General features: G+C 45.1%; 1 protein-coding gene across 2 annotated transcripts in view; it reads left to right on the forward strand.

Moving 5' to 3' along the window:
* Nucleotides 1-24,391, forward strand: part of ARID1A (AT-rich interaction domain 1A) — a 70,061-nt gene that overhangs the window by 19,604 nt on the left and 26,066 nt on the right. For both annotated transcript variants that reach the window (XM_065895320.1, XM_065895328.1), the window contains exons 2-4: nucleotides 6,271-6,483; nucleotides 7,787-8,239; nucleotides 9,245-9,361. In XM_065895320.1, the coding sequence (XP_065751392.1) occupies nucleotides 6,271-6,483; nucleotides 7,787-8,239; nucleotides 9,245-9,361 (783 nt within the window). The remainder of the gene's footprint in view (nucleotides 1-6,270; nucleotides 6,484-7,786; nucleotides 8,240-9,244; nucleotides 9,362-24,391) is intronic.

Genomic DNA, 24,391 nt, shown 5'->3' on the forward strand with positions numbered 1-24,391 from the left:
GTGGCTGGGGAGGGGGGCACTGTGAGAATGATTTATGCTGGTCAGCTCACGTGTATCGGGGTGCAAAGGGTGGTTCTCTCTATGGAATCTACTCTGTCCTTCCTCAGATCTGAGTGTGGGGCCACGTGGAGCTTGCGGGAAGCTGAGAGCACGTTGGTTGGGAGAGGCCTTAACTTTTGTATTTATCCCTCCCTGGAATGCTCCTCAGTAGGGGAGCGTCCCATAGGGAAACTGGATCAACAGCTGCCGCCTGTCCCTGTAATCACAGGAAGCCGAGGCTGGGTGCCTTTGTATGGGAGCTCCACAGCCAGACAATAGTTTGTGCTGGCGGGGCCATGTGGCGAGTCACGTGACCTGGGGCTGTTTTCTGCCGGGGTCCTTACCCATCTGTTCTTTCGGCTCTTTCTGGGTTATCAGGCGCCAGTCCAAGTCCTCCCAGGCAGCCAGCTTCATGGCCAGAGATTACGAGCACTAACCTTCCTGGCAGGGGTGGTGCGGCTTCGCGTTTATGCAGATTAGCCATGTGTTTCTCACTTCAAGGCGTTCCACAGGAAAAGCCTTTTCCTGTGTTTGGCTCTCAGTGGGCGGTTCCCAGCTTACTGTACTGGGACTCAGCAAGCAGCAGGCGTGCACGAGAGGGATCACAGTACACTGGCCCCCTCCCATTCCACCTCCAGTGCTACGTCACCACAACACAACCGCTCGAGCTCTCATACTGTTGGTGTCATTCATTCGGTGCCAAGATTGCTTTAAAAAATTCCCTTGGCCCCAGTTCAAACAGGAGTACAGCTGGGATGTGTTAGATTTTAGGCAGTCTGCCCTCAATTTGAGATGAGTTATAAATAGCAGTGCCGACTTCCTTAACTACCGCTCTCTGAGGTAAAATGCAGGTTAATTACTGTGGGAATCAATTAGGTGGTTCTTTTGGTTAAAGAGCCAGGGATGCTTTTTTTTATTGTTGTTATTAAAAGTCATACAACAAATCTGGCCAGGAATAAATTGAAAGCGCAATGAGTAAGAAATAATATTCTAGGTTTCTACTAGCCTCAACTAGTTGGCATTTAGGGTGACAGGACAAGTGGTAGTCAGGACTTCTGCTTTCTGATGGACACATTTTTGGCAGCCCGGTCCATCTCTCTCCAGTCATGTTCTTGCTGGTCCTTGGGTACCAAATCTGGCTCCTTTGGTTTGCTACACGGTCACTTCCTTTCTGCATCTTTGGATTGGGACTGAAGCCTGGAACTTTCCTCAGTTGGACTTTTATTTCAAGAAAATTAAGAAGTTTCTCTTTCCTGGTGCCACTGCGTGTGGTGTGGTGCATTTTGGTGAACAGTATCTCTCACTTTGAAGTTGGAGTCCCTGGCCCCGCCTTCTCTGCTCTCTTCTCCATCAGTTGTGATCAGAAGTTGGAGAATTTGAAGTCCAGTGTGTTATATCTCAGCAACCCCTTAGGTCGTTATGGCTTTCCTTGGTGCAATAAGAAGTTGTAAGGGATTCCATTAGCCCTCTGATCTGGAGGGGCTTTTAATTCCATTTGCTTAGAGCAGGGAAACTCTGTGCAAGTGGTTAGTCTGTAAGCTGTTTGTTCTGAATATATTCAAAGGGACCAGCCTGCTAGGCATCCTTGCCTTTGATGCCTAGGGAAACTGCAACTTTTGATGCATTTCATTTGGCAGGCAGTTTGTAACACGTCCAGTGATCTGGAAAGAGATAAGTGGTGAATAGAGATGGGGGTTTTCTTATGGCTCTTTTCCTCTTTTTTATTTTTATTTTTTATGAATGCGGGAGAGTATATGGCAGGGGGCCCGACTTCCCTGATCAAGGGGGCAGCATTTTCCTCTCAATTATGTGTCTTTGTGGCAGAGCCTTTGCTTTTGAAGTGTAATCACAGTAATCTACTCCTGTGGTTTCCCATTGAAGGGATTTCCTCTCTGTCTTTCCCAGAGAGGAATCTCTGGCTCTTTGGTGTTTCCCATCCTCTGCCTCTTCCTTGGTGCCTGCAGACTGCTGATACTGGTTTTTCTATCTTGTATGTAGTAGGGATTTTTCTCGGCTGAAATTGCTACTTTCCAAAAAAACTGATTAGTGAAGATTTAAGGCCCCTTCTCTGTTATGAAAGATTGGAAGATGACATTTCATCTATAACTGCAAATCACAAATCTTTCACAATGGTTTTAAATGTCAGAAGTGTGAGTTCAGTCCCTGCCTACCTCCCCTTCCGATATGAGCAGATGTTTAACTTTGACATGAGACCAGAGTAATCTGGTTGAACCGAATATATTTTAGTTGCTAGGCTGTGTATTCCGTTTATTATAACTCTTTAGTGAAGGGAAGGGGTCAGAAATCTGATGTCCAGGAAAGGGAAATGTCTTAATTTCATTTTTTAGAATAAGAATTTTTTTAACTTGCGTTTTTTTTTTAGTCTGCAAGGAATTTCTAAAGTAATGGAAGAATCCTTGAACCCTTTAGTAGCTGTCCTCAATTGGGAGTGCAGGCACCCTGATGTGAGACATGGGGCGGGGGTGGTGAGTAGGGGGGAGTAACTTGCCTTTAGCCTTTTGTTTTTAAGCAGTGTGTTTGTGGATGCCTGTGTGGTTTGAAGACCTCTCTGGTTATAGGAGAGGCACTTAAGGATGGCACTTAAGAGTCTCCTCAGAGCTGTGCTCATTCTTCCTTGACTGTTTGTTCTACCCTCCCCTTTGCTTTTTCAGTTCAGTCCCCATTTTTTTCTGCCCTCAAAGTCATAACCTGGTTTAGGGTTTAGGGGTGTCCCTGGCCCTTTGGCTAGGTGGTTTAATCTAGGCTTTCTTCCCATAGTATCCCCTACCCACTTGTTAAAGTAGGGCAGCCTGGCACAGTGAAGTTCCTGAGCCCTAGTTCTGCACTTGGGGTCTTTCGGGGGACTTTGAAGATAAAATACCTGATCTCCGATTGCTGAGAACTTAGTCTCGAGAGATGCAGTCAGTTAGCTGGACAACTAAGTGCTAAACCTGTGATTCTGACTGATTTTACAATAGGACATTTAGAAGTGTGAAAGAACAGAATGTGCTAAAGAAGTGGGAAGTGGCTTCATGTTGAAGGGTTGGGTTTCTGCTGGTGGAAGACATTGTGGACAGGAGGGCATGGCAGGGTACTATTGCGTAGAGCTGGACACGTGGGAAGTCTGGCATGAGGCTGAAAAATGCGGAGAACTGGAGCACTGTGGCACATTTTAGAGCCAGGCAGAAGCACTATTTATCATTATTGATAATAGCTACTATTCATTGGGTGTTTAAGTACCAGGCACTGTGTGAAGTGTGTTATGTGCATTTTATGTTTTTTTTGTTTTTGTTTTTTGGCTGTGTTGGGTCTTTGATGGTGCACGTGGGCCTTCTCTGGTTGCGGTGAGTGGGAGCTACTCTTCGTCGCGGTGCGCAGGCTTCTCTTGTTGCGGAGCATGGGCTCTAGGCGTGCGGGCTTCAGTAGTTGTGGTACATGGGCTCTAGAGCACAGGCTCAGTAGTTGTGACGCACGGGCTTAGTTGCTCCGCAGCATGTGGCATCTTCCTGGACCAGGGCTCGAACCCGTGTCCCCTGCATTGGCAGGTGGATTCTTAACCACTGCGTCACCTGGGAAGCCCCAGTTATGTGCATTTTAGTTAAAGAATTGATGTGCTCAAGGTCAGTGACAAGAGTTAGGATTTGAACCCAAGTCTGTCGATTTATTACTTTCTTTGCTCTTTCTATTTGATACTGTACATGATGTGGTAGGTAGGAAGTTTGGGGCTGTTGTTGAGCAGGGGGAGGTGAAAATGATTTGTGAGTATTGCTCTAGAACTGTGCGATCCAATATAACCACCGGCTGCATGTGGTTATCTGAATTTAAAGTATATAAAAAGAATTCAGTTCCTAAGTCACACTAGGCATATTTCAAGTACTTAATAGTCACACAACACAGAAAATTTTATGGGGCAGTGTTTCTCTAGATCACTGGTTCTCAGCTAGTAATATATATTAGAACTAGGGAACTTCCTGGCAGTCCAGTGGTTAGGACTTGGCGCTTTCACTGCCGTGGCCTGGGTTCAATCCCTGGTTGGGGAACTAAGAACTAAGATCCCACAAGCCATGCATTGCCACACACACACACACACACACACACACACGCACACACAGACACACACACGAATCATCCAAGGATCTTAAGGGGTTTAGGGGGAGGGAGCCCAAGCCTTTCTAGACTCGCTAAATTGGAATCTCTAGGGAGAGGCCCAGGCATTTGTGCAGCTTCTCACATCTGATCGGTAGCTGTGGTTAATAGCTGCTGCTCTAGAAGCTCTGTAGTAACCATGGTAATGACTGCCCCTTGTGTGTTGAGATCTAGACTGACAGAGATACCCAGAGTGGGCTGGTCTCTGTTCAGCAAATGTAGTCTCTTCACCTGGGGGCCACGTGGACAGCAGCTGCAGTCTAGGATAAGATGAGGATCTCCTTGTTACTTGCGGCATGATGTGTCTGTGTAAGCCCCTGAGCTCTTTGTAGGAGAGAATGGTGATGTTTTGGCTCCATTGCCAGGTGTATCTGGGGAAGACCACATGCTATTTATTACTCACTAGTTTGATTGTTGAATTTGAACTTCCTAAACAGGCCCAAAAGAATCCACGTGGCTCCAAAGTTATGATCGGGAATGTTATTGGAGCTTCTGATACAGAGGCAGGTCTGGGCAAAAATTGTTTAGTTATGATTGTTGGAAATAGCACTTTAATGATATTGACATGTAGTAGTGATTTGGGACACGGTTTTACTATGATTCTCGTAGTTTGGAAACTTGGGAGGGTTCAGTGTTAACCTTTTAAGGTGAGATTTCAGCTGCAGCCTAAAAGAGAACTTCGTTTCTGCTTTTTTTCGGTTAATATTTAGAAGAATAGTCTCTGTGGCTTTTTATCTTAGCCATTTTCCTCATGACAGCTCGACTTCTTCATTATTATAAAACACTTAGGTAGTGTGCTGCAAAAAAAAAAAAATTAGAATAATTTATTAATTATAGAATAATAGAACCAGAAGGGAGCCTAGGTGTAATCTAGGCCAGTGGTTCTTAAAGTATGGTGGTCCCTGGACCAGCAGCATCAGTATCACCTGGGAACTGCTATAAATGCATATCTTAGGCCCACCCCTCAACCTACAGAATCGTACCCTGGGGATGGGTCCCAGCAGTGTGTGTTTTAACAAGCCCTCCGGGTGATTCTGATGCATTCTGAAGTTTGAGAACCACTGAATTCCTTAATACCTACTCCCCATCCCCAATTTAAGATTCAGTTTTCAAGTTTTACGTCAGGTGCAGGCCTACTTGGCAACTTGGGTGTATCTATTTAAGTGCTTAGAGATACTCCTTCCCTTCTCACCACCAGTAGATATAGGTAGGCATCTCTGGGAGGGGAAAGTGTGCTGGGCCTCTGTTCTACATAGCTCCAGTAAGATAAAATTATGTCAGAAAGTGAATGAGTTGACTGATCCTGTTGCACCACAAAGAGCTGGAAGTTATGTTTGTAGCCAAATACCTATGAGCTTTGAGGTTCCATTATTGGTACCTCTGCATCTTGTTTTTTAGAGAGACATAATCTCTACCTGCCTTACACCCTCAAGCTCTTGAATATTAAAGGAGGTGAACTTTTCAGTTGAATTGTACAAGGCTCTAAATAAATTCAGGGTCACAATTCCCTCAACAACTGTAACTTAGCTATGATACCCAGTTGGAAGAAAGCATAAATTTAAGTCCTCGTGCCATAGCACAAATGGGCTCTGGATGTGCAAGGAAATAAGTTGCCACTATTTAAAGAATAAAAACATCTAGAGGCTTGTGTATTTGAATTCCCTACCACAGTATTAAAGCATCAGTTCTGGTGTTATTGAACAGGATCATGGCAGAGTATAGCAGCACCATCCCCTCCCAACTGAAGGGCCTTTGTTCTCATTTTTCTGTACCATAGAGTACGTGTATTCATTGCTCCACACCTGGCCTGTTCCTTGGGTCTCAAGTAGTACCACACTTATAAAGTAGTATATAGCTTAGAAGGTGCTTTCACAAACCGGTGGTGTTTCCATTTTACATATGACAAAATCAAGGTTCTGAGGAAGGTTAAATGACTTGCTCAAGGGTTATTGGGTCTATACCATTACTTTATTTCATAGTAACTGTTTTCCTTTGTGGCATACAGACCTGTATGCCAAGGTTTGTGTTCATATTGGCTAGAGGACATCAAAGCTTCAGGTTAATGAAATGCTCTTTATTTTGTAGCCATCCAGTCCAATGGATCAGATGGGCAAGATGAGACCTCAGCCATATGGCGGGACTAACCCATACTCGCAACAACAGGGACCTCCATCAGGACCGCAGCAAGGACATGGGTACCCAGGGCAGCCATATGGGTCCCAGACCCCGCAGCGGTACCCGATGACCATGCAGGGCCGAGCGCAGAGTACCATGGGCGGCCTCTCTTATGCACAGCAGGTAGATGTTGACTCCGATTACCTCAATCCTTGTTGCTGTCCAAGATCTGGTCTTCAGCTATAGAATCAGAATGTGTCTTTGGCTTCCAAACCTGTTGAAAGGAACATAGGCCAGCTGACTCAGTTAGTTTCACTGTGCTATGTACAAGGCCAAGGTTGTGGTCACCATCGCATGTGTGTGCTTGAAGGAAAACTGCTCCCTGGCCACCTGCTATACGTATCTGTCTTCTTTGACCTGGCTGGCCTGCTTGTACCCACTGAATGGCGATCTCTGAAGGAAGTGGGAAGAAAGAAAAAGGCAGTGGCTGAGCACCAATCAATCCACTGCTACCAAGAAAAACCGCTCATACCATGTGCCCTGGGGAGAGAAGAGGCCCTTCATGTTCTCAAGGCCTTCAACATACAGCTGTCTGGTTTAAAGTGAATGTTTAGAAGGGACTGGGAGTAGCAGGAAAAGGGAAGATTGAGCAGTAAAGATGCTAACAGTGCTATTGCAGATGCTAAGATTTTACTCATCTCCTTTTATCTGACCATCCGCACCATCATCTTTTTATTGCCATTTTTTGTTTTGACAGCATTTTCTACCATTTATATGTGAGTGATATTCATACCGAAAATGGTGAGGGATAGAATATAAGACGTAACTTTACTTCTAAGACTTGAAAGCAAAGTATGCCCTTATATAAAATCACTTTTTTTTTTCAATGAGAAAATGGAGGAGAGTTGGGAAGCATATTATTGGTCTTTTTTTACCCCCTCCTTGCCAGATATATCCCTGGTGCCTAGAGTAGTGCCTGGTAACAAGTAAGCAAGTAGGCTGTCAGATACTTTTTGAATGAAGACTAGATGAAAAAGAGAACCAGGGTAGTTTAGTGATTGGCATACCATCTGGCTTACTAAACCCTAGGTTTTCAGTCGGCTGAGCCAGGCTGCTCTTGACTCTTCGTTGTGGCTAGGATACAGATTCCTAGCGCTTATAAAAACAGTCTAGGCCATGATAAAAAGAGTAGACTCATTGGTGAAAACAGCTGTTCTTGAACTCTTGTAAGTTGACCAGATTTTTATTAAATAGTGTAAATTTTCTGCGAATGAATGTAATCCACTTAAGAACAAACCAACTAGGAACCCAGCCTGGCTGTCCTTCCTGGCTCAGTTTAACAGGGTTGGTAGAAAAACCCTGGGCTTTCTAAATGTGAGGCTTGGCTTGCCGGCTTTGTATACCCATCTTCAGGGCATGGCTTCTGACATAATCACCTTTCTTCATCCAGAAGGGTCAGTGCTAAAAGTATCCTTTCCTTTTACAGATTCCACCTTATGGACAGCCAGGCCCCAGCGGGTATGGTCAGCAGGGCCAGGCTCCATATTACAACCAGCAAAGCCCTCACCCCCAGCAGCAGCAGCAGCCCTACTCCCAGCAGCCACCATCCCAGACCCCTCACGCCCAGCCTTCATATCAGCAGCAGCCTCAGTCTCAGCCACCGCAGCTCCAGTCCTCTCAGCCTCCGTATTCCCAGCAGCCATCCCAGCCCCCCCATCAGCAGTCCCCAACCCCGTACCCCACCCAGCAGTCTACCACCCAGCAGCACCCCCAGAGCCAGCCCCCCTACTCACAGCCGCAGGCACAGTCTCCTTACCAGCAGCCGCCACCTCAGCAGCCAGCATCCTCGACGCTTTCCCAGCAGGCTGCGTACCCTCAGCCCCAGTCTCAGCAGTCACAGCAAACTGCCTATTCTCAGCAGCGCTTCCCTCCACCACAGGTAAGAGGCCCCTTCCTCATGCCCTTCCCTACGTGTGACCGCAGACTTTGGGGGCTGGTGTCATGAGAACTTTGCCTTACAAAATTGGTTCTCTAATTGAAACTAATAAAGATATAACTGCATAAAAACCTGTAGCTCTCCATACTCATGAAATAGGGCAATGGAAAGTTGCATAGGCAGAGAAGAAATAAAGATAATGGGACTGATTTTTTTTTTTTTTTTCTTTTTTTTTAACTCAGAATTCAGAACTTGAGCATCCAAGTTAGTTTGGTCTTTTTTAAAACAGTCGCTTTGGGAGGCTGTACTGTACATTCATCCAACTGCCATTCCATTCTGCTATTGCTCAAAATATTTTGGAGCCCTTCATTTGAAACTGCTGTCAGAGCTGACATCACATTCTTTAGAATAGTCTCAGTGGTAGCAAATCTCTTATTTTTTTGAGAGTGGATTTGATTTTGGGAAATAGCTAAAATTCATCTGTAGCCATGTCTATGAACAAGGTAGGTGATAAAGTCTAAATAACAACTTGGGCTTTATTCTTTAAGGAGCAGAAAGAGGAGAATGACTGAGTGATGACAGGTCCATTAAAGATTTTGTGCATTGATGGCATTGTTGGAATAAATATCTTTAAAGGAAGCAGTACTCATTTTAATGCAGAGGTCCTAGCGTGAGTTTTTTGTTGGTGTTTTTGAATCAGGTGGTCTCATTCCTTGATAGATATAACTTGTAGTTAGCTAGACTTTAGCATTTATCCCCAAGTAACAGCTTTCTGTGGGTGGTGATAAATGGTCAAGAGTGCCATCAGAGAGTCTTATGTCCACTGTTGACATTCTTAAGAGCCACAACTTGTTTTTTTCTGCCTTTGGGTAATATTGTGTGTGATTGGGCAGTCTCTCACACCTAGCTTCCCCTGTTGAAGAGAGTCCCATAGGCCTTTCATCATGAAGCAAGCTTGCCTGGTTTATCAATACCAAGCTCTCACAGCTTTTGTTTTTCTTGTTTTAGGAGTTATCTCAAGATTCATTTGGGTCTCAGGCGTCCTCAGCCCCCTCAATGACCTCCAGTAAGGGAGGGCAAGAAGATATGAACCTGAGTCTTCAGTCAAGACCTTCAAGCTTGCCTGTGAGTATTTCTGCCACCCTCTAAAAGATGATGGGGGCAGAGAGAAAAGCAAAGAAAACCAGTTTCTGATTGGATGTTTTGGTAGTATTGAGCTAAATGAATGATGAGCTATTCCTTGAATTCAGGCTCAAAATTCTGAATAGGAATTTATGGACTGACCTTATAGAATGTCTGTTTTGGTTGCCTGCCCAGGGAGGAATATGTGTGTGATCTCTGTTTAGAGATCTAAACACTGTTTTAAAGTTTTTTTGTTTGTTCATCTTACTTTTGAGGGCATAATTTTTAGGTGTTTGTCTGAGCGGTAAGCTAGGAGGTAGGATCTGGGGTGCATTCAGCATGGATTGTCACATTGAGCATGACGGAGTAAAAGCAGATTTTCTAGTTGTTGTTTTGTGTGAATAGGTGCTTTTGTCTAGTAGAGTTTTTGGTGCCCAGGTGCTTGGTTAGTGTTTATAGAATGGACTGACAGTATCCTGAGAAAGACAGTGTGGTTTGCTGATTAAGAGCTTGGGCTCTACACTCAGAGTTCCTGGGTCTGCATTTTGACTCTGCCGCTAACTCTGGATCCTTGAGCAAGTCACTTAACCTCTCCGTGCCTTAGTTTTTGCATCCGTAAAATGAAACTCTTTAAGTACCCACTTCATGGAGAGGTTAATATTAAATAAGTTTATATAAAGAGAGTACTGGTGCTTGTAGGTGCTCCATAAATGTCAGCTGTTATCATCATCATCTTAGAGGGACTATACTTGATACTCAAAGGCAGTTAACACCAACCATTAAATAGCAGGCTGGTTCTGGGAACATTTACCTTTCGTCTTAGCTCTGCCAGTACACGTAGGCAAGTCACTTAGGCTGGGCACAGGAATAAAATGGGATGTTCTGAAATCTAGTAAGACTGCAGGTAGCAAACCTTCCATTACAAATCTGGCTTCGGTTTAGGAAATGGAAATTCAGCCACAGATGCAAATAAGATTCTTTTGAAATTTTGATTCTACTTGGATTTGAAGCTTGTCTCTTCATTTATTCTGACTTTGGAGAAAATGGTTTTGGGATCTTTAAGGAATAGGTGGGAGGCAGGAACTCACTTCATCGTGAAGCCTCCATGGCTTCCCTTGAAGATCTCTGAGCCATAACCTTAGTAGGGCAAGGTCTGTGGAGTCCCTCAGCACCTGTAATTCAGGCTTCCCAGGCCAGGATGAATAGCTATTGTCAGATGGGACTTCGGAGACTGTTGACTTTCTCAGCTGAGGAATTGGGGGAGGAAGTGTCTGAATAAGGAAATCACTCTTTGTTCCCTTCTCATTAATGTCTGTTGCAATCCTTTTCTGCATCCTGAACTTCACTGGAATGTGCTTTTTAACCTGATTCAGTCAGAACTGTGTAACCACCCCCTCATCATCTACGGTCTGTAGCTGAATCTGGGTGAGGTACACAATATTGTGGCAAGAATCCAAATCGGTGGATTTCTACCAGTGCTGTAAGTTGCTCCTCATCAAAAAGTTTCTGCTTGTTTCTAGTGACCTTTTTTTTTTTTTTTTTTTTTTGCGGTATGCGGGCCTCTCTCTGTTGTGGCCTCTCCCATTGTGGAGCACAGGCTCCAAACACGCAGGCTCAGCGGCCATGGCTCACAGGCCTAGCCGCTCCGCGGCATGTGGGATCTTCCCGGACCAGGGCACGAACCCGTGTCCCCTGCATTGGCAGGCGGACTCTCAACCACTGCGCCACCAGGGAAGCCCTCTAGTGACCTTTTGATTGGACTGTATTTGATAGTTTTTAGTCCTGAGAAACCTAGCATACAAACATGTTGTGTGTCTTTTGAGGGTTGAGGGCCTTATACTGTTGAATCCAAGAGCTTGATTTGACCTTCTGAAGTGAAGACACTGGTAGCCTCTTGGGCCCAGGAGAGGGTTGTCCCTGGGTTAGCCTATCACAAGGAGCATTCCCAAGTTCAGGCTTCTACTGTAGATTCATACAAATGGGTCATTTGCTTTGTAGTAGAAACTCCATGTGAGAGGTGAGCAGGCTGGGTTATTGGCATCTTGTTTGTTGAATTGCTTTTTATCCCTCTGCTACTTGGACAAAGGAACAAAAGGTGGTTTACTCTTCGAAATTTTGGTTTGATGCCAGATTTGCCTAGCCAGGCTAGGGAAATAGTCACATCTGAAGAAGGGAGAAGGCTGGATTCCCTGCAAGGGGCCCACTCCTTTCTGTAGCAGGTGTGTTAAGGGAGCCCTAAGTTCGCCCGTGAATCCCTCCACTCAGCACGTGTTTGTTTGGCTCCAGAGCAGATGCTGTGCTGACTGGAGGGCAGCCCCATCAGTGTTCCACATCCCTCTTTTCAATCATTCGCCTTTCTGGCTTAGCCCTAAAGGCATTACGATTGTGACCCTTGACTTAAAGGCTCAGTATGGTTTCTGATCCTGATTATTACAAAAATTAGATTTTGAGGAGTTTTTGCTCAGCTATTAATGCCAAACCATTTAGCTACTATTATCCTGATTATGTTATCCCTCTATTAAAACCTCTCAATTATTTTTCATTAATCTTAGAATAAAATCCAAAATCCTTATTATTACAAAGGCTATTCTCCGCCCCCCTCCCCGCCCTCCCTTTCTGACTTAGTAGGTCTGGAGTGAGGTCTCAGAATTTGTATTTCTAACAAATTCTTGATGCTGCTAGACCAAGGATGGCACTTTGAGAACCTCTGCTTCATCCTTTTTTGCTCTCTGCCCTCTCAGTTTCTGTAAGGCCCCATGCCTTTTCTGCTTCCAGCCCCTTGCACACAATCTTCCCTTTGCCTAATACACTTTTCCTCCTAACTTTTCCCGTTCATATTTCAGACTACATTTTCAAGATCATTTCCTCAGAAAACTCCTTCCTAATCAAGCTTCAAAACTCAGCTTAAGGGGCTTCCCTGGTGGTGCAGTGGTTGAGAGTCCGCCTGCCAATGCAGGGGACGCGGGTTCGTGCCCCGGTCCGGGAGAATCCCATGTGCCGCGGAGCAGCTGGGCCCGTGAGCCATGGCCGCGGAGCCTGCGCGTCTGGAGCCTGTGCTCCGCAACAGGAGAGGCCACGACAGTGAGAGGCCCGCGTACGGCAAAAAAAAAAAAAAAAAAATCTCAGCGTAAATAACTTCTATGATGCCTTCACTGACTTCAGACAGTTTTTAAAATTAATTAATTAATTAGATTGTGCTGGGTCTTAGTTGCGGCAGGCAGGCTCCTTCGTTGTGGCAGGTGAACTCTTAGTTGCAGCATGCATGTGAGATCTAGTCCCTGACCCGGGATTGAATCTGGACCCCCTGTACTGTGCCACCAGCGAAGTCCCTAAAGGTAGTTTTTATTTTATTATTTTAAAAGCCTGCAATATTGAAGATATATGAAAAGGTATAAAAAATAATTAGTTGCCTGAGTACCCATCTTTAGAAACCAAACCTTGCTGGAACAGGTAAAAGCACCTTATATAGCCCAATGGGATCACTTCCCTACCCTTGTGCCCAGAGAAGCACTATCCTGTATCTGAGGGTTTTTTGCTCCATCTTGCTAGAGTATTTTGCTGATACTTCTACGTTGTTGGGTCTTTTCCACTAGACAGAAAGCTCTTGGAGGGTAGGCACTGTGCCCATAACACGTATCGCATTATACCCAAAACCAGTGGTTCTCTACCTTGGCTGCATGTTAGAATTACCTGGGAAGCAAATGATCTTTAAAACCAATGGCCAGGGTTCACAGAGTTCTGATTTGTTTGATATGGGGTGAGGCTTGGGCTTTGGTATGCTTAGAAGCTGTCCTGGGTGATTCTGATTTACAGCCCCTGTAGAGATCCACTAGTCCAAACTATGTCAGGTTCCTTTACTGTAATAGACCATCTTAGTGCCCATGCTTCTTGTCAGTGCTTATCTCAAGGGTAATTTCAGTTACTTATTCCAAGCTTAGTGAGGGTAGACTTGCTTTGTCTTGCTCAATGCTATCATAGTGCCTGGCATATAGTAGGTTCCAACTCATTGAACAAATAAACCTGAGCAGGTTCATTGATCATCCAAAAAGTGTATGGCTGACAGGGGACAGCGTGACCATATTACCAGATTGTTGTTTTCACTGCTAGTGCAAAGCGGTTATCACAGACTGATATGGGAATGCCCAAACTTCATTTTAGAGGATAGATTAATTTATTTGTGCTGCCTGACAGTGGCCTTAGGAAGAAATGGGGTTGGGGTTTGTCATTATCTTATAGCTACCACTTCACCTTATGTTAAGAAGGTCCTTGGGACTTCCCTGCTGGCGGTCCAGTGGTCAAGACTCAGTGCTTCCATTGCAGGGGGCACGGTCCAATCCCTGGTCAGGGGAAGTAAGATCCTGCAAGCCACACGGTGCAGCCAAAAAAAATAAAAGAAAGAAAGAAGGTTCTTGTAAGGGGTGGGTGAGCAAATCTCTAGGTGTTTCATTAAGTCTTCAGTTCTCTTTATTTTGGGTCAAAATCTGTAAGGGAGTCATCTGTAAATTGGTTTCTGACTTTTGATTATAGTCATTTTTGAGAATGACTTGGAGTTGCATCTTGAAAAGCTTCTATTTAAGTGATTCATTCAAGTGTATGTGGTTTCCTTGGAGTAATGACTGCTTCCCAAATTTTTCTTACTGCAGCACATTTGTAAATTTACATGTTAGTCTTGAAAGTGTACCTGGGATAGAGTTTCCATTCAGTGGTGCAAAATGGATATAGGATTAAAAGCCTTGATCTGGTAGAGGGTTAGCTGTATCACTGCTTCTCAAACTTCAGCATGCATTAGGAATCATCTGGAGATCAATTAGAACAAGATTACTGACCTCTACCCAGAGAGATTCTGATTCAGTAGTTGTGGGGTAGGACCCAAGAATTTGCATTTCTAAGAAGCTCTCAGGTGGTGCTGTAGTTCTAAAGACCATACTTGAATAACAATGAGCTTTGGTAGTCCTTTGAAAAGGGAAGAAAAAAATGACTAGACTAGGAAGCCACAGTGGCAACTTGAATAAGAGTGGTGGTGACTTACACTGTCGTTTGACTCTTGATGATCTGGAGGGAAGACTGCGGGTTGAAAATGAAGGAGGGGAGACCTTGGGAGAGACAGACTGCCTGCAGCTGTGCCCCCTGCAGTTTATTCCGAGGTTAGGGCAGCCCTTGCGTTGCCAGCACACCCTGGGAGCTCTCAGCTCTGTGTCACTGATTGCTGGATCCCTTGTATAAGTTGTTCACCAAATCCTAGTCTACCTCAGAAATGGCTTTTAAATCCCTTGTCCTTCCTCGTTCGTTGCCTTTCTTTCAGGCCCCCATTATCTCTCACCAGGTGTTTTGCTACAGAGTCCTGACCTGTTTCTTTTCCTTCCAAGTCTGTCCTCAACATAATCACCAGAGTGATCATCTTAAAAAATCAAACTTGGCAAGTTACACTATTGTTCTAAAACCTCTGGGTACTTGTTGCCTATAGGTTTAAGCCCAAGTGTGACATACAAGTTCCTTTGTGATCTGGAGGATTGAGGATATTTTAAAAAGAAAAAGAAAAGTAGGTAAGTTCCCTGTCTTACCTGTAAAACCTGGCACCCTGTTTGCTGTGGTTGTCATATAGGAGGCAGAATACGCATTAGACAAGGGTTGAACTTTGATGACTTCTGAGGTAATCTCAGCTCTTAAGTCGGTGAGTCTGAGTATGACATGGTTGCAACCCTCAAGGATCCTCCTCTGTTTCATTAGTAAAATAGATGGAAGAATGTGTGCCTGAATGTTACAGTGAGTGCTATCAGGGCTTGGTAAACTCAGTGATCCATTTATGTCTAAATAGTAGAGGGAAGACATCATGGCAGAAGTTTAGTTAGAATGAACTAGGTATGGATGTATTGGGGTGGTTGGAAAGGAAAGTACAGCCTGAGCAGAGGCTTGGTGGGGGTGGGATGCAGTGTGGATGACACTTAGAGGGGCTGGTCAGGATCAGGCTTCCCGGGGTGGGGAGTAACAAACAGGATGGAAAGCTAGATCACAGGGGCTGGAGCCCTGGTAGGATAAGGGAGCCATTTGGATCTTATCTCATAGGCCTGCAGATATGTAATTAGGGCAATTACATGATGAAATTAATGTTTTACAAAAATGATCCATTGGTGTGTAGTATAGTTTGAAAAGGGGATAGTCTGCAAGCAAGGGGATAAGTTAAACTGTTGAAATAGTTCTGGTATTCAGTGGAGTTCTACCCCTCTGTCTCATTTACATAACCACCTAGTCTTAGTTGTGAGATGCACAGGAAAGAATCTAGAACTGAGAATAAGTGCATTCTACTGGCTGGAAAATTTAACCATGTTGTATACTGGGTTGGGGCGGGGGTGGGGGGATCTCATTGACGGAAATAGAAAGGTTAATAGGAAAACTCATCTTTGAGGAGAAGTTAAGTTCCATATAGTGAGATATGGAAAAACAAATGCTTAGTTACTAGTTGGAGATAGGAGACTGAAACTTGGGTAAGAGCTGAGTCTGGATAGAACTTGAGAGTTGTCTGCATGGTGGTTAATAGTTAAACCATGGAATGAAGTTAAACCATGGAATAGTTAAACCACCCAGACCATGCAGCATGGAGAGAGGAGCCAGATGGAACCCTGGACAATGCCTGTGGTCACTGAGTAGAAGCACCCAACACGTAGCTGGAGAGATTGGAGGGGGACCAGGATCGTGTCATATTTCCATATTTCTGGAAGCCAAGGAAGGGACAAAGATGGTGTGCATCTAAAGTATTTTCAAGGAATACAAAGTTAGATTTGTCATGAAGCAGGTTACTGGAATACTTCTGAGGTAGAGAGAAAACCTAATTTCTGAGGGCTGGAGGGAAGGAAATGAGCAAGGGAAAGGTGTAAGGGTAACGAGCACCCTCGAAAGGCATGGAAAGGGAGGCAGCTGAGTCGGCCTGAATTCCTAAGCTTCATCTCAAGACCCACATGTGTATAAAGCAGATAGATACAGAATGGTGACGTTGCTGGCAGAACATTAGGAAGGTATAAACAGGCACATCTTTCAGGAGTTGCGAGAGAAGGGAATCAGGGACACTGGGTTAGCTTAAAAGGGACACTATATATCCTTGACTGAAAATGTCTCAGACACTGCCATTGAAGATCTCAACCATATTTGTTTGCTCTGGTTAGATAGGAGTGGAAGTTGTTGATGCCAGGAGTGAGGTGAACTGGAGTAGGATTTTTTTTTTTTTTGCTATACACGGGCCTCTCACTGTTGTGGCCTCTCCCGTTGCAGAGCACAGGCTCCGGATGCGCAGGCTCAGCGGCCATGGCTCATGAGCCCAGCCGCTCCACGGCATGTGGGATCCTCCCGGACTGGGGCACGAACCCGTGTCCCCTGCATCGGCAGGCGGACTCTCAACCACTGCGCCACCAGGGAAGCCCAGGAGTAGGATTTTTAATGTCTGTTAAATTATCTAAAGATACTGTTGTATCACTTGGGTTTCCAAGCCCTTCTTTAGATTTCTGCTTAACAACAAAGTAGCTATTAGCACTCATGCTTTACTACTGTGATGTTCTCAAATCTTGAGAGCTTGGGTTATAGTGATCTGGAAAGAGGAAATGGGAGGGAACTCTTGTAGAATCTGAATCTTAGAGGACAGGAGTGAAGCCAGGAAAGGATCTACAGCCAAAACGAATCTTCCTGGAAAGGCAGGAATTGAAATGTATTAAGTTGAATAATCACTTCTATTTTACATAAGAAGAAACTAAGGCTCGGAATTGGGATTTGAATCCAGTTTTCTCTGATATTTTAGATGAAATATTTCCTTTAGCATCCCACCCAGCAGAGGAAAGTCATGGACAATCTGATTCTCTCTTAATGTTTAGCCAAAAGCCTGAACCCTTTGTCATTTAACATTTACTAGAATTGTCCTAAACGAAGAGTATAAATGTATTTCCATTTCCCTTTTTTTGCTCAGACCTGCCTGTGATGGAGGCATAGATGAGTTGTGAACTGAAGGCACAGGGAGGAGTGGGAGAGGGAAGATGGCCAAATCTATAGGTCAGGCCTGCTGGAGGTACTAACCAACTGGGGAATCACCTCAAACTGAAAAGTTGACAAAAGTGGTTCTTTGGTTTCCTTGTGTTGTATGGGAGCCTGCTCTGTCTGTGCCTTTTTAAAAATTTTTTAAGTCTATTTTAAAAAAATATTTATTTATTTATTTGCCTGCGTTGGGTCTTCCTTGCTATGCACGGGCTTTCTCTAGCTGCGGCCAGCGGGGGCTGCTCTTCGTTGTGGTGTGTGGGCTTCTCATTGCGGTGGCTTCTCTTGTTGGGGAGCACGGGCTCTAGGCATGTGGGCTTCAAGTAGTTGAGGCACGCAGGCTCAGTAGTTGTGGTTCACGGGCTTAGTTGCTCCGTGGCATGTGGGATCTTCCCGGAACAGGGATAGGACCAGTGTCCCCTGCATTGGCAGGTGGATTCTTAACCACTGCGCCACCAGGGAAGTCCCTGTGCCTTTTTTTTAAAGCAGTGTCCTGATTAATGCTAAAACTTTAATCAGTTAGATCCTTGGTACTGGGGGAAATGTGGTCCATTATCTAGCAGCACAGATATCACCTGGGAGCTTGCAAGAAATGCAGATTCTTGGGCCCCACACTAGCTTTATTGAATCCAACACTGTTAACAAGATCTCCAGGTGATTCATGTGTCTTATGGTTCTGAAGCAAGGAGGAGTTAGACCCTGAAAGCTGAGAGTAATATTTTCAAATAAAATATCATGCCAGAGACTTTGGAATACAATAAATTTTACCGTGTCTAGTAAACCAGTTGTTTTGTGGGTGCTCTGGGGGCCCTGACTCCCTGTGCCTACAGTCCAGACACTATTATGGGGCCATCTACAGCTCCCAGCATACCTCTGCAACCTCATCTCTGGCCACTCGCGTGTGCCTTAAGCTCCTCACAAGCCGTGGTCCTTCCTGCCATTGTCCTTTTGCTTAAGGTGTGCGTGTGATCTCTGCTTCCCCCCCACCCCCAACCTTTTTTTTTTTTTTTTTTTTTTTTTTTTTTTTTTTAAAGCCCAGCAAACTTCTACTTTGGCTTCAAAACCTAGCTGTGAAAATGCCTTCTCTGGGACTTCTTCCCATTTTCTTCATGTTGACGTAGCATTATGCTGGTACTTCTGCTTGAGTACTCAGGCCTGTGTCTAATACCTGTGTCAGGCAAATACTTAGTAAACCTTTGTTGACTAGCCCCTAGGTTCTTGCTACCTACCTGATCTTGGGGACCAGCTTTTTGTTGTCTAGGTTTATTGGTGAGGGGCAGGGGGGCGGAATGACAGAAATTCTCTAAAGGCTTAAAAAACTGGAATGTTTGTGAAGGATTTTAATTTTACACTGTTAGTGTTTCCTTTCATCACATTTCATGGTAAAAGGAGGCAGGACCAACGGTTTTTGCCTAGGTTTTCGATGGCTTAATTTTAAAGGGATAACAGAAATGTCACTAGCAATTTTGGTACTCAGAGAAGCTGGGCCATTCTGAGGTTGGTGACCTGTTTTCTTTATATCTGACTGTGTATCTATGCTTGCTCCCCTTGAATTGTAATCCAGGTGCTCTTAGAAAGTCTCATAAAGGAAATCCCCACCCCCTCTCACATATCTGCCCAGACTGCTCAGAGCAGCATGTACCCTGTGCAAGTAGCTGTCCCTTCTCTAGAACGCCGGTTCTCTGGCAGGACTAGCCAATCTGCTTCTCCATCTTAGTCACGCTGCTTTGGCCCTGATACTGCCTGGCGCCTGCTGGAGCCTGTGCTGCTTGCAGCAGATTACTGTATGCTTGTTCCTGGGCCCGTTTCCTGTTTCTATTCTAGTTGCTGGTGGCTCAGCTCTGCTTCCTGCCTGTGTGTCTCACACAGATTCCTCTTGCTGGAACCTTTTGTTTTCTTCAGAACAACTTCATTCTGAAAACTAACTGAGCCTTAGGTCTAGTGTTATGGCTCCTGGGCGCAGTTAGCGTTACTGAGGACTGGTGGGAAGTACCCCATCCCCACCAAGCATATCACTTCGATTTGACCTTGTTTTTCAGTTTGTCCCCAGTCCTGCTACAGGAAGCTGGTGGTTCGTTACTTCAACCAGAAATTGGTATAAGAAGATAAACTGGGATCTTGTAGGCCAAATGTATCTTCACTTATTAGCAGTGCAGGGCTGTCAGGACTGTTGTGTCCTGGTTCTTTACCACCTGGAGTATGTAAAACATACTTCCTGCTGCTGAGGAAGACATTGGTACCCTTTCTAGCCCAAGCCCGGAGAATACTTATTTGGGCTTGGGCAGGTAATGCTATCTCAGCAGAGTAAAAGCTTACAGAGAATATAGGGATGGAAAGGAAAGCATGTGCTGACTCAACCTTCCAACTTATGTGAGCAGTTCAACACCCCTCAGAGCTCAGAGTGGGAGGGAGAAAGTACAGGAAGGTTGTAAAAAAGGAAGAAGTGAAGGAGGTTGTCTTGGGCAAATGTATTTTAAAGTTCTAGGCTTCCCCATCTTGCCCATTTTTCCCCAGAAGACTCTGACTCAGGGAATATGCTTTGTGAATAATTCTCTTCTTTCTCCTTCACAACTACTCTCTTGGGATCATCTGACAGTACTGTGTCAGATAGAGTGATTTCTACACTGAACCTAGGCCATGCTAAACCCTAGGTATGTTTAATAGAGAAGTATTTAATATAGGGAATTGGACTTAAAAATTGTTAGGAGGATTGAGGGAGCATGCTCTAGGCTCATCCTCCAGGAATTGGGATCTAGACCTAGATTTGACCCACCACGGGAACTCCTGCTTGTGAGTCACTATCAGATTGAGGGCTCTAAATCTGCTGTCTAGGGATCAGTAAGCTGGAATCAAGAAGCAGCAGCTGCTGCTACCAGAACCAGCACCCAGTTAACTGGGAGATGAAACCAAAATGCGCCTGTAGAAACAAGTGAAGGAGACAGAAGTATGATCACTGCCATACTTTGATCTAATCTTGAGTCTGATTCTAATTAGCAGAGCCTGAATTATAGCCAAAACCCATCTGCAGGGATTCTGGGAAATGTAGTTTTTAGCTTTTTAATCTCTGCAATTAGGAAAAGAGTAGAATGAAGTTAGCATGAGCTACTCCACAGAATATTCACCACACTTAACACAAACACCACCATCCCCCCTCACCCCACTCTTTACATATATGAGGAATCCAAGACCCAAAAAAGTTAAAGGACTTGACCAAGGTCATTCAGTAAATGAGAACATGGGCTTCCCTAATAGTGAAAACCCATTGCTTTTACTATTAGGACAAACTCCTATAAAGGGTGAGTAAAAAGCTCCTTTAAGGGAAGGAAGAGTGCCATATTCAGAAAACAGACTTTGGGGGCTTCCCTGGTGGCACAGTGGTTAAGAATCTGCCTGCCAATGCAGGGGCACGGTGCAAGCCCTGGTCCGGGAAGATCCCACATGCCACGGAGCAACTAAGCCCGTGCGCCACAACTACTGACCCTGTGCTCTAGAGCCCGTGAGCCACAACTACTGAGCCCGCATGCCTAGAGCCTGTGCTCCGCAGCAAAGAGAAGCCACCGCAATGAGTAGCCCGCACACCGCAACAAAGAGTAGCCCCTGCTCGCCGCAACTAGAGAAAGCCCGCACACAGCAACGAAGACCCAAAGCAGCCAAAAAAAAAAAAATACATTAATTAATTAAAGAAAAAAAGAAAACAGACTTTGTCTTCCATATTCTCTTCTCTTTGAGGAAAGGGAAGGAGGAGGTATGGAGAGATGTGGGGTTGAGACTTCTAGGCAAAGGTAGTGATACTGTAGCTTCTGGATTTGGGTCTCTCCTCCATAGGAAGATGTAGGAAGCATTTACTATGGAAGGAAGAAACCTCAAAAACTAGAATTTCTTGAAATTCCTGAGTCACCGTATGGATGAACTCAGTTGCCTAGGTGACAGTAGCTTTCCTCCATCTATCTCCCCTTCTCCTTCTCTCTTGTTGGTGCTTTTATAACCTGCAGAGCTGTCTGGGAGACTACCTTGGTGAAGTACATGCCCCAGTTCTGCCATTGTCCTTCTCCAAGAAGACCAAACAAAATCCAAAAGCTAGCCCCTAGATTTGGGATTGTGAAGCTGTTTCTTGTCTGTCTGGGGAAGGTGGGTGAGGGGTAGCTTGGACTTTCTGAACAAAGTCCTCCTAGAAATGCTATATTTACAGAAACCACTAGGGCCCCCCTGCACCAGAGTGAGAATCTTGGTCCAGAGAGGAGGGCCCATGGGTGTGAACTATGTTAACATACCTGATAAAGCAAGCATGGAATCAGCTCTGTTGTCTTTTTCTCATATTTCTAAGATATTTGATGTTCTACCTGAAAGTTGTGATGAAACTGGTATGTGATCTAGTGCTGTCCCTTTGGGGGCCAGTGCTTGATCTCTTGCTCCATCTACTTCCATGGCCAGAACCTATTTCTCCTCCCTGGTGTCAGCATGGAATTGGCTGGTATTGTGATGTAATCTCTGATTGCTGTGAGGCGGAGCTCATCTCCAGGCTGTTAGCTTGCTTCCCATTGACCTTTCCCCAAGGGAACTAAGAAGCCGTACCTTGTTGAAGGTGGGAACTAGAGGTTGAAGGTTCAGACTGAGAGCAAATCTGTCCCTTAAGGCCAGCTTTGTTGTGGGAGGAATATTGACGGTTGTTTACTGAGGTGAGTGAAGGTAATTTCCTGATATTTGAGGGAAGGTAGGAGAGAAACCAAGTTCCAAATAAATTCACTGCATCTGTATTCAGAGGAACTGTCATCAAGAATATTCGTTCTTTTCCTTCCTCGTCTTTTGCTTTTAGGACTTGACTATGTCTTTCCCTGTGTACAGAGTTGTTGTTGTTTTTTTTGGTTTTAAAGGCCTTCAGGGCTGTCTTTTCTGGTTTAGGATTCTATCCATTCCCCACTCTCAGATTTCTTTGTTCCACCCCCTCCCCCCAAATCTTTGGATTTTATCTAGACCCGTAGGTCATGGTAGGGAAGACCACTGGCAAATATAAATTTAGGCCTTTAAATATCAAACCAAGGAGGCCATCCAGCCCCCTAGACCTTGGTCTACGCTGTGTTAAGCACAGTGCCAACTTTACCTTCCCTACTTGTGCACGTTACGTCCTCCTTGCTTTCTGGTTGCTGTATTTCTGAGGAGCAGCCAAATGAGGTGAAGCCTAAGGCAGTACCCCTCCCCCTTACACTTCTCAGATCTAGAATTCTGCCGTCTTTTCCTCTCCCCTTTTTCCTGCTCTCCTTACTCAAGTTCTAGGATCCAAGCTGATGATCATGGTGGAACACGGTCTGTGTGGTTGGCCTTCTTGACAGGGAATGCAAGCTTGGAGAAAGTTGGGGGTTCTTAACTTCTTTGTCTTCTGTAGCTTTACAGTGCTCATTTCCTGCTGGGGTTAGAATAGCCCTATTCCATAAATATGCACGGATCTTGACTGCTCTAACTCAGGCCCAGCTCTGACCTAGTTTCATTTTTTTTCAGATTTGAGTCTTAGCAGCTAGTGACCCTTACAACACTGTACACTTTTGGCCAAGAGGTGGTTTCTGGCTAGATGAGACATTCTCTAATGAGAAATGCCTAAGTGAGAAGAAACCTTGGCAGGGGAGGGGTATGTGTCAGAAGGCTGGTCAGGTAGGTAACATGGGTATTATACAGACGTGGTGGGGTCTGTGACAAACTAGAAAGCGAGGTTTCAATCGATCAGCACCTCTGGGAGTTCTAGGATCTATTCTTTTCACAAGTTGGGAACTTGGATTTTTTTATGTAAAACATCTGAATTATTAGAAAGGTCTCATGGGGATGTTGGGCAATGGATTAAAAGGTTCTCTGGGGCCTGTGGGTCTGCCCCTGCAGCTTGTGGATTGCCCAGGTAGCTTTGGTTCCCTTGAGCTGGTGCTTACAATTTTTCTGGGTTTAGGGGCCAGCTGTGGGAGACACCATCTATCCGTTGCCAACTCTTATTGTGTTTTTGGTGTTTGTTTTATTGGCTTGGGGAGGGGGAAGTGCAAGGGAGATGTTGAGCAGAAGCACTCAATGTGATTAAACCTCTAGCCGAGCAGATCTGTGGGAGCAGAGTATCGACCCCTGGAAAATCAATGGCTGCTGCAGTGGCCGAGCTGCTGTTTGAAGGGGCGCCCACTGCAGGAATGCTGGCAGCCCAACACTCTTTCTTCTCCCCACTTTTTACCTCAGCAGCGCCCTCAGCCTCCACCCAAAGGGTCAGACCTACGTCAAGAGATTTTGCTGAGGTGGATTAGAACAGCAGGTTCTTGTTTTTTGTAATTAGATTGAAATTTCTCCAGTGATACAGAGCCCCACCTCCCGACAGCCTCCTTGCCTGACGTTCCTTCCCTGCACTGCAGTTCTATCAAGAGCTCTTATCAAGTGGCTGAGGCCCTTTCAGGATTGCACTTCTCAGTCTTAGGCAGGAGAGTCAGTTCCCTTGATGACAACACCCAAGAGTCCCTCCTTCATTGTGGAGGTCTGGAGTGGAGGTGTGCAGGGTTAGGGTGGGGGAATGACTATTAAAGGAAAGAGACTAATAGAGATTGGGTCTAAAGAGGATGCTTCTGAGTAATATTTATCAAGCATTTATAGTCTTTTGTGTGCCTGGCATTTTTCTGGTCACTAATAACATAGGAGAATATAGCTCCTAAGGCTAAAAGGCAGATAGAGCACAGTACCATCAGTCCTGAACACTGGGTCTAGAGGACCTTGAAGGGACTCTGGGCTCTGCCTGCGGAGCGAGCGTGAGGGGTCAGGGTAGTTACACTGTGATTGTGGAGGCTTTGCCCCCACAAAGCTGTTCTCATCTTTGAAGATCCCAAGGCAGAAAACAATTAGTCTGTAGTTGATACACCTATAGTGCAACTTCAAGCAACTGTTCTTCCCACCCAGTTCTCTTTGGTGGCTGGGAAATGGGCTCCCCTGTTGTGTTAGAGGAGAGCTCTGTTGCCCCATTGTTGGAGCGCGGCTGTGGGCAGGGGGTTGACGCTTGCTTGGCACATG

This window comes from Phocoena phocoena, chromosome 1, assembly GCF_963924675.1.
Source record: "Phocoena phocoena chromosome 1, mPhoPho1.1, whole genome shotgun sequence".
NCBI lineage: Eukaryota > Metazoa > Chordata > Mammalia > Artiodactyla > Phocoenidae > Phocoena > Phocoena phocoena.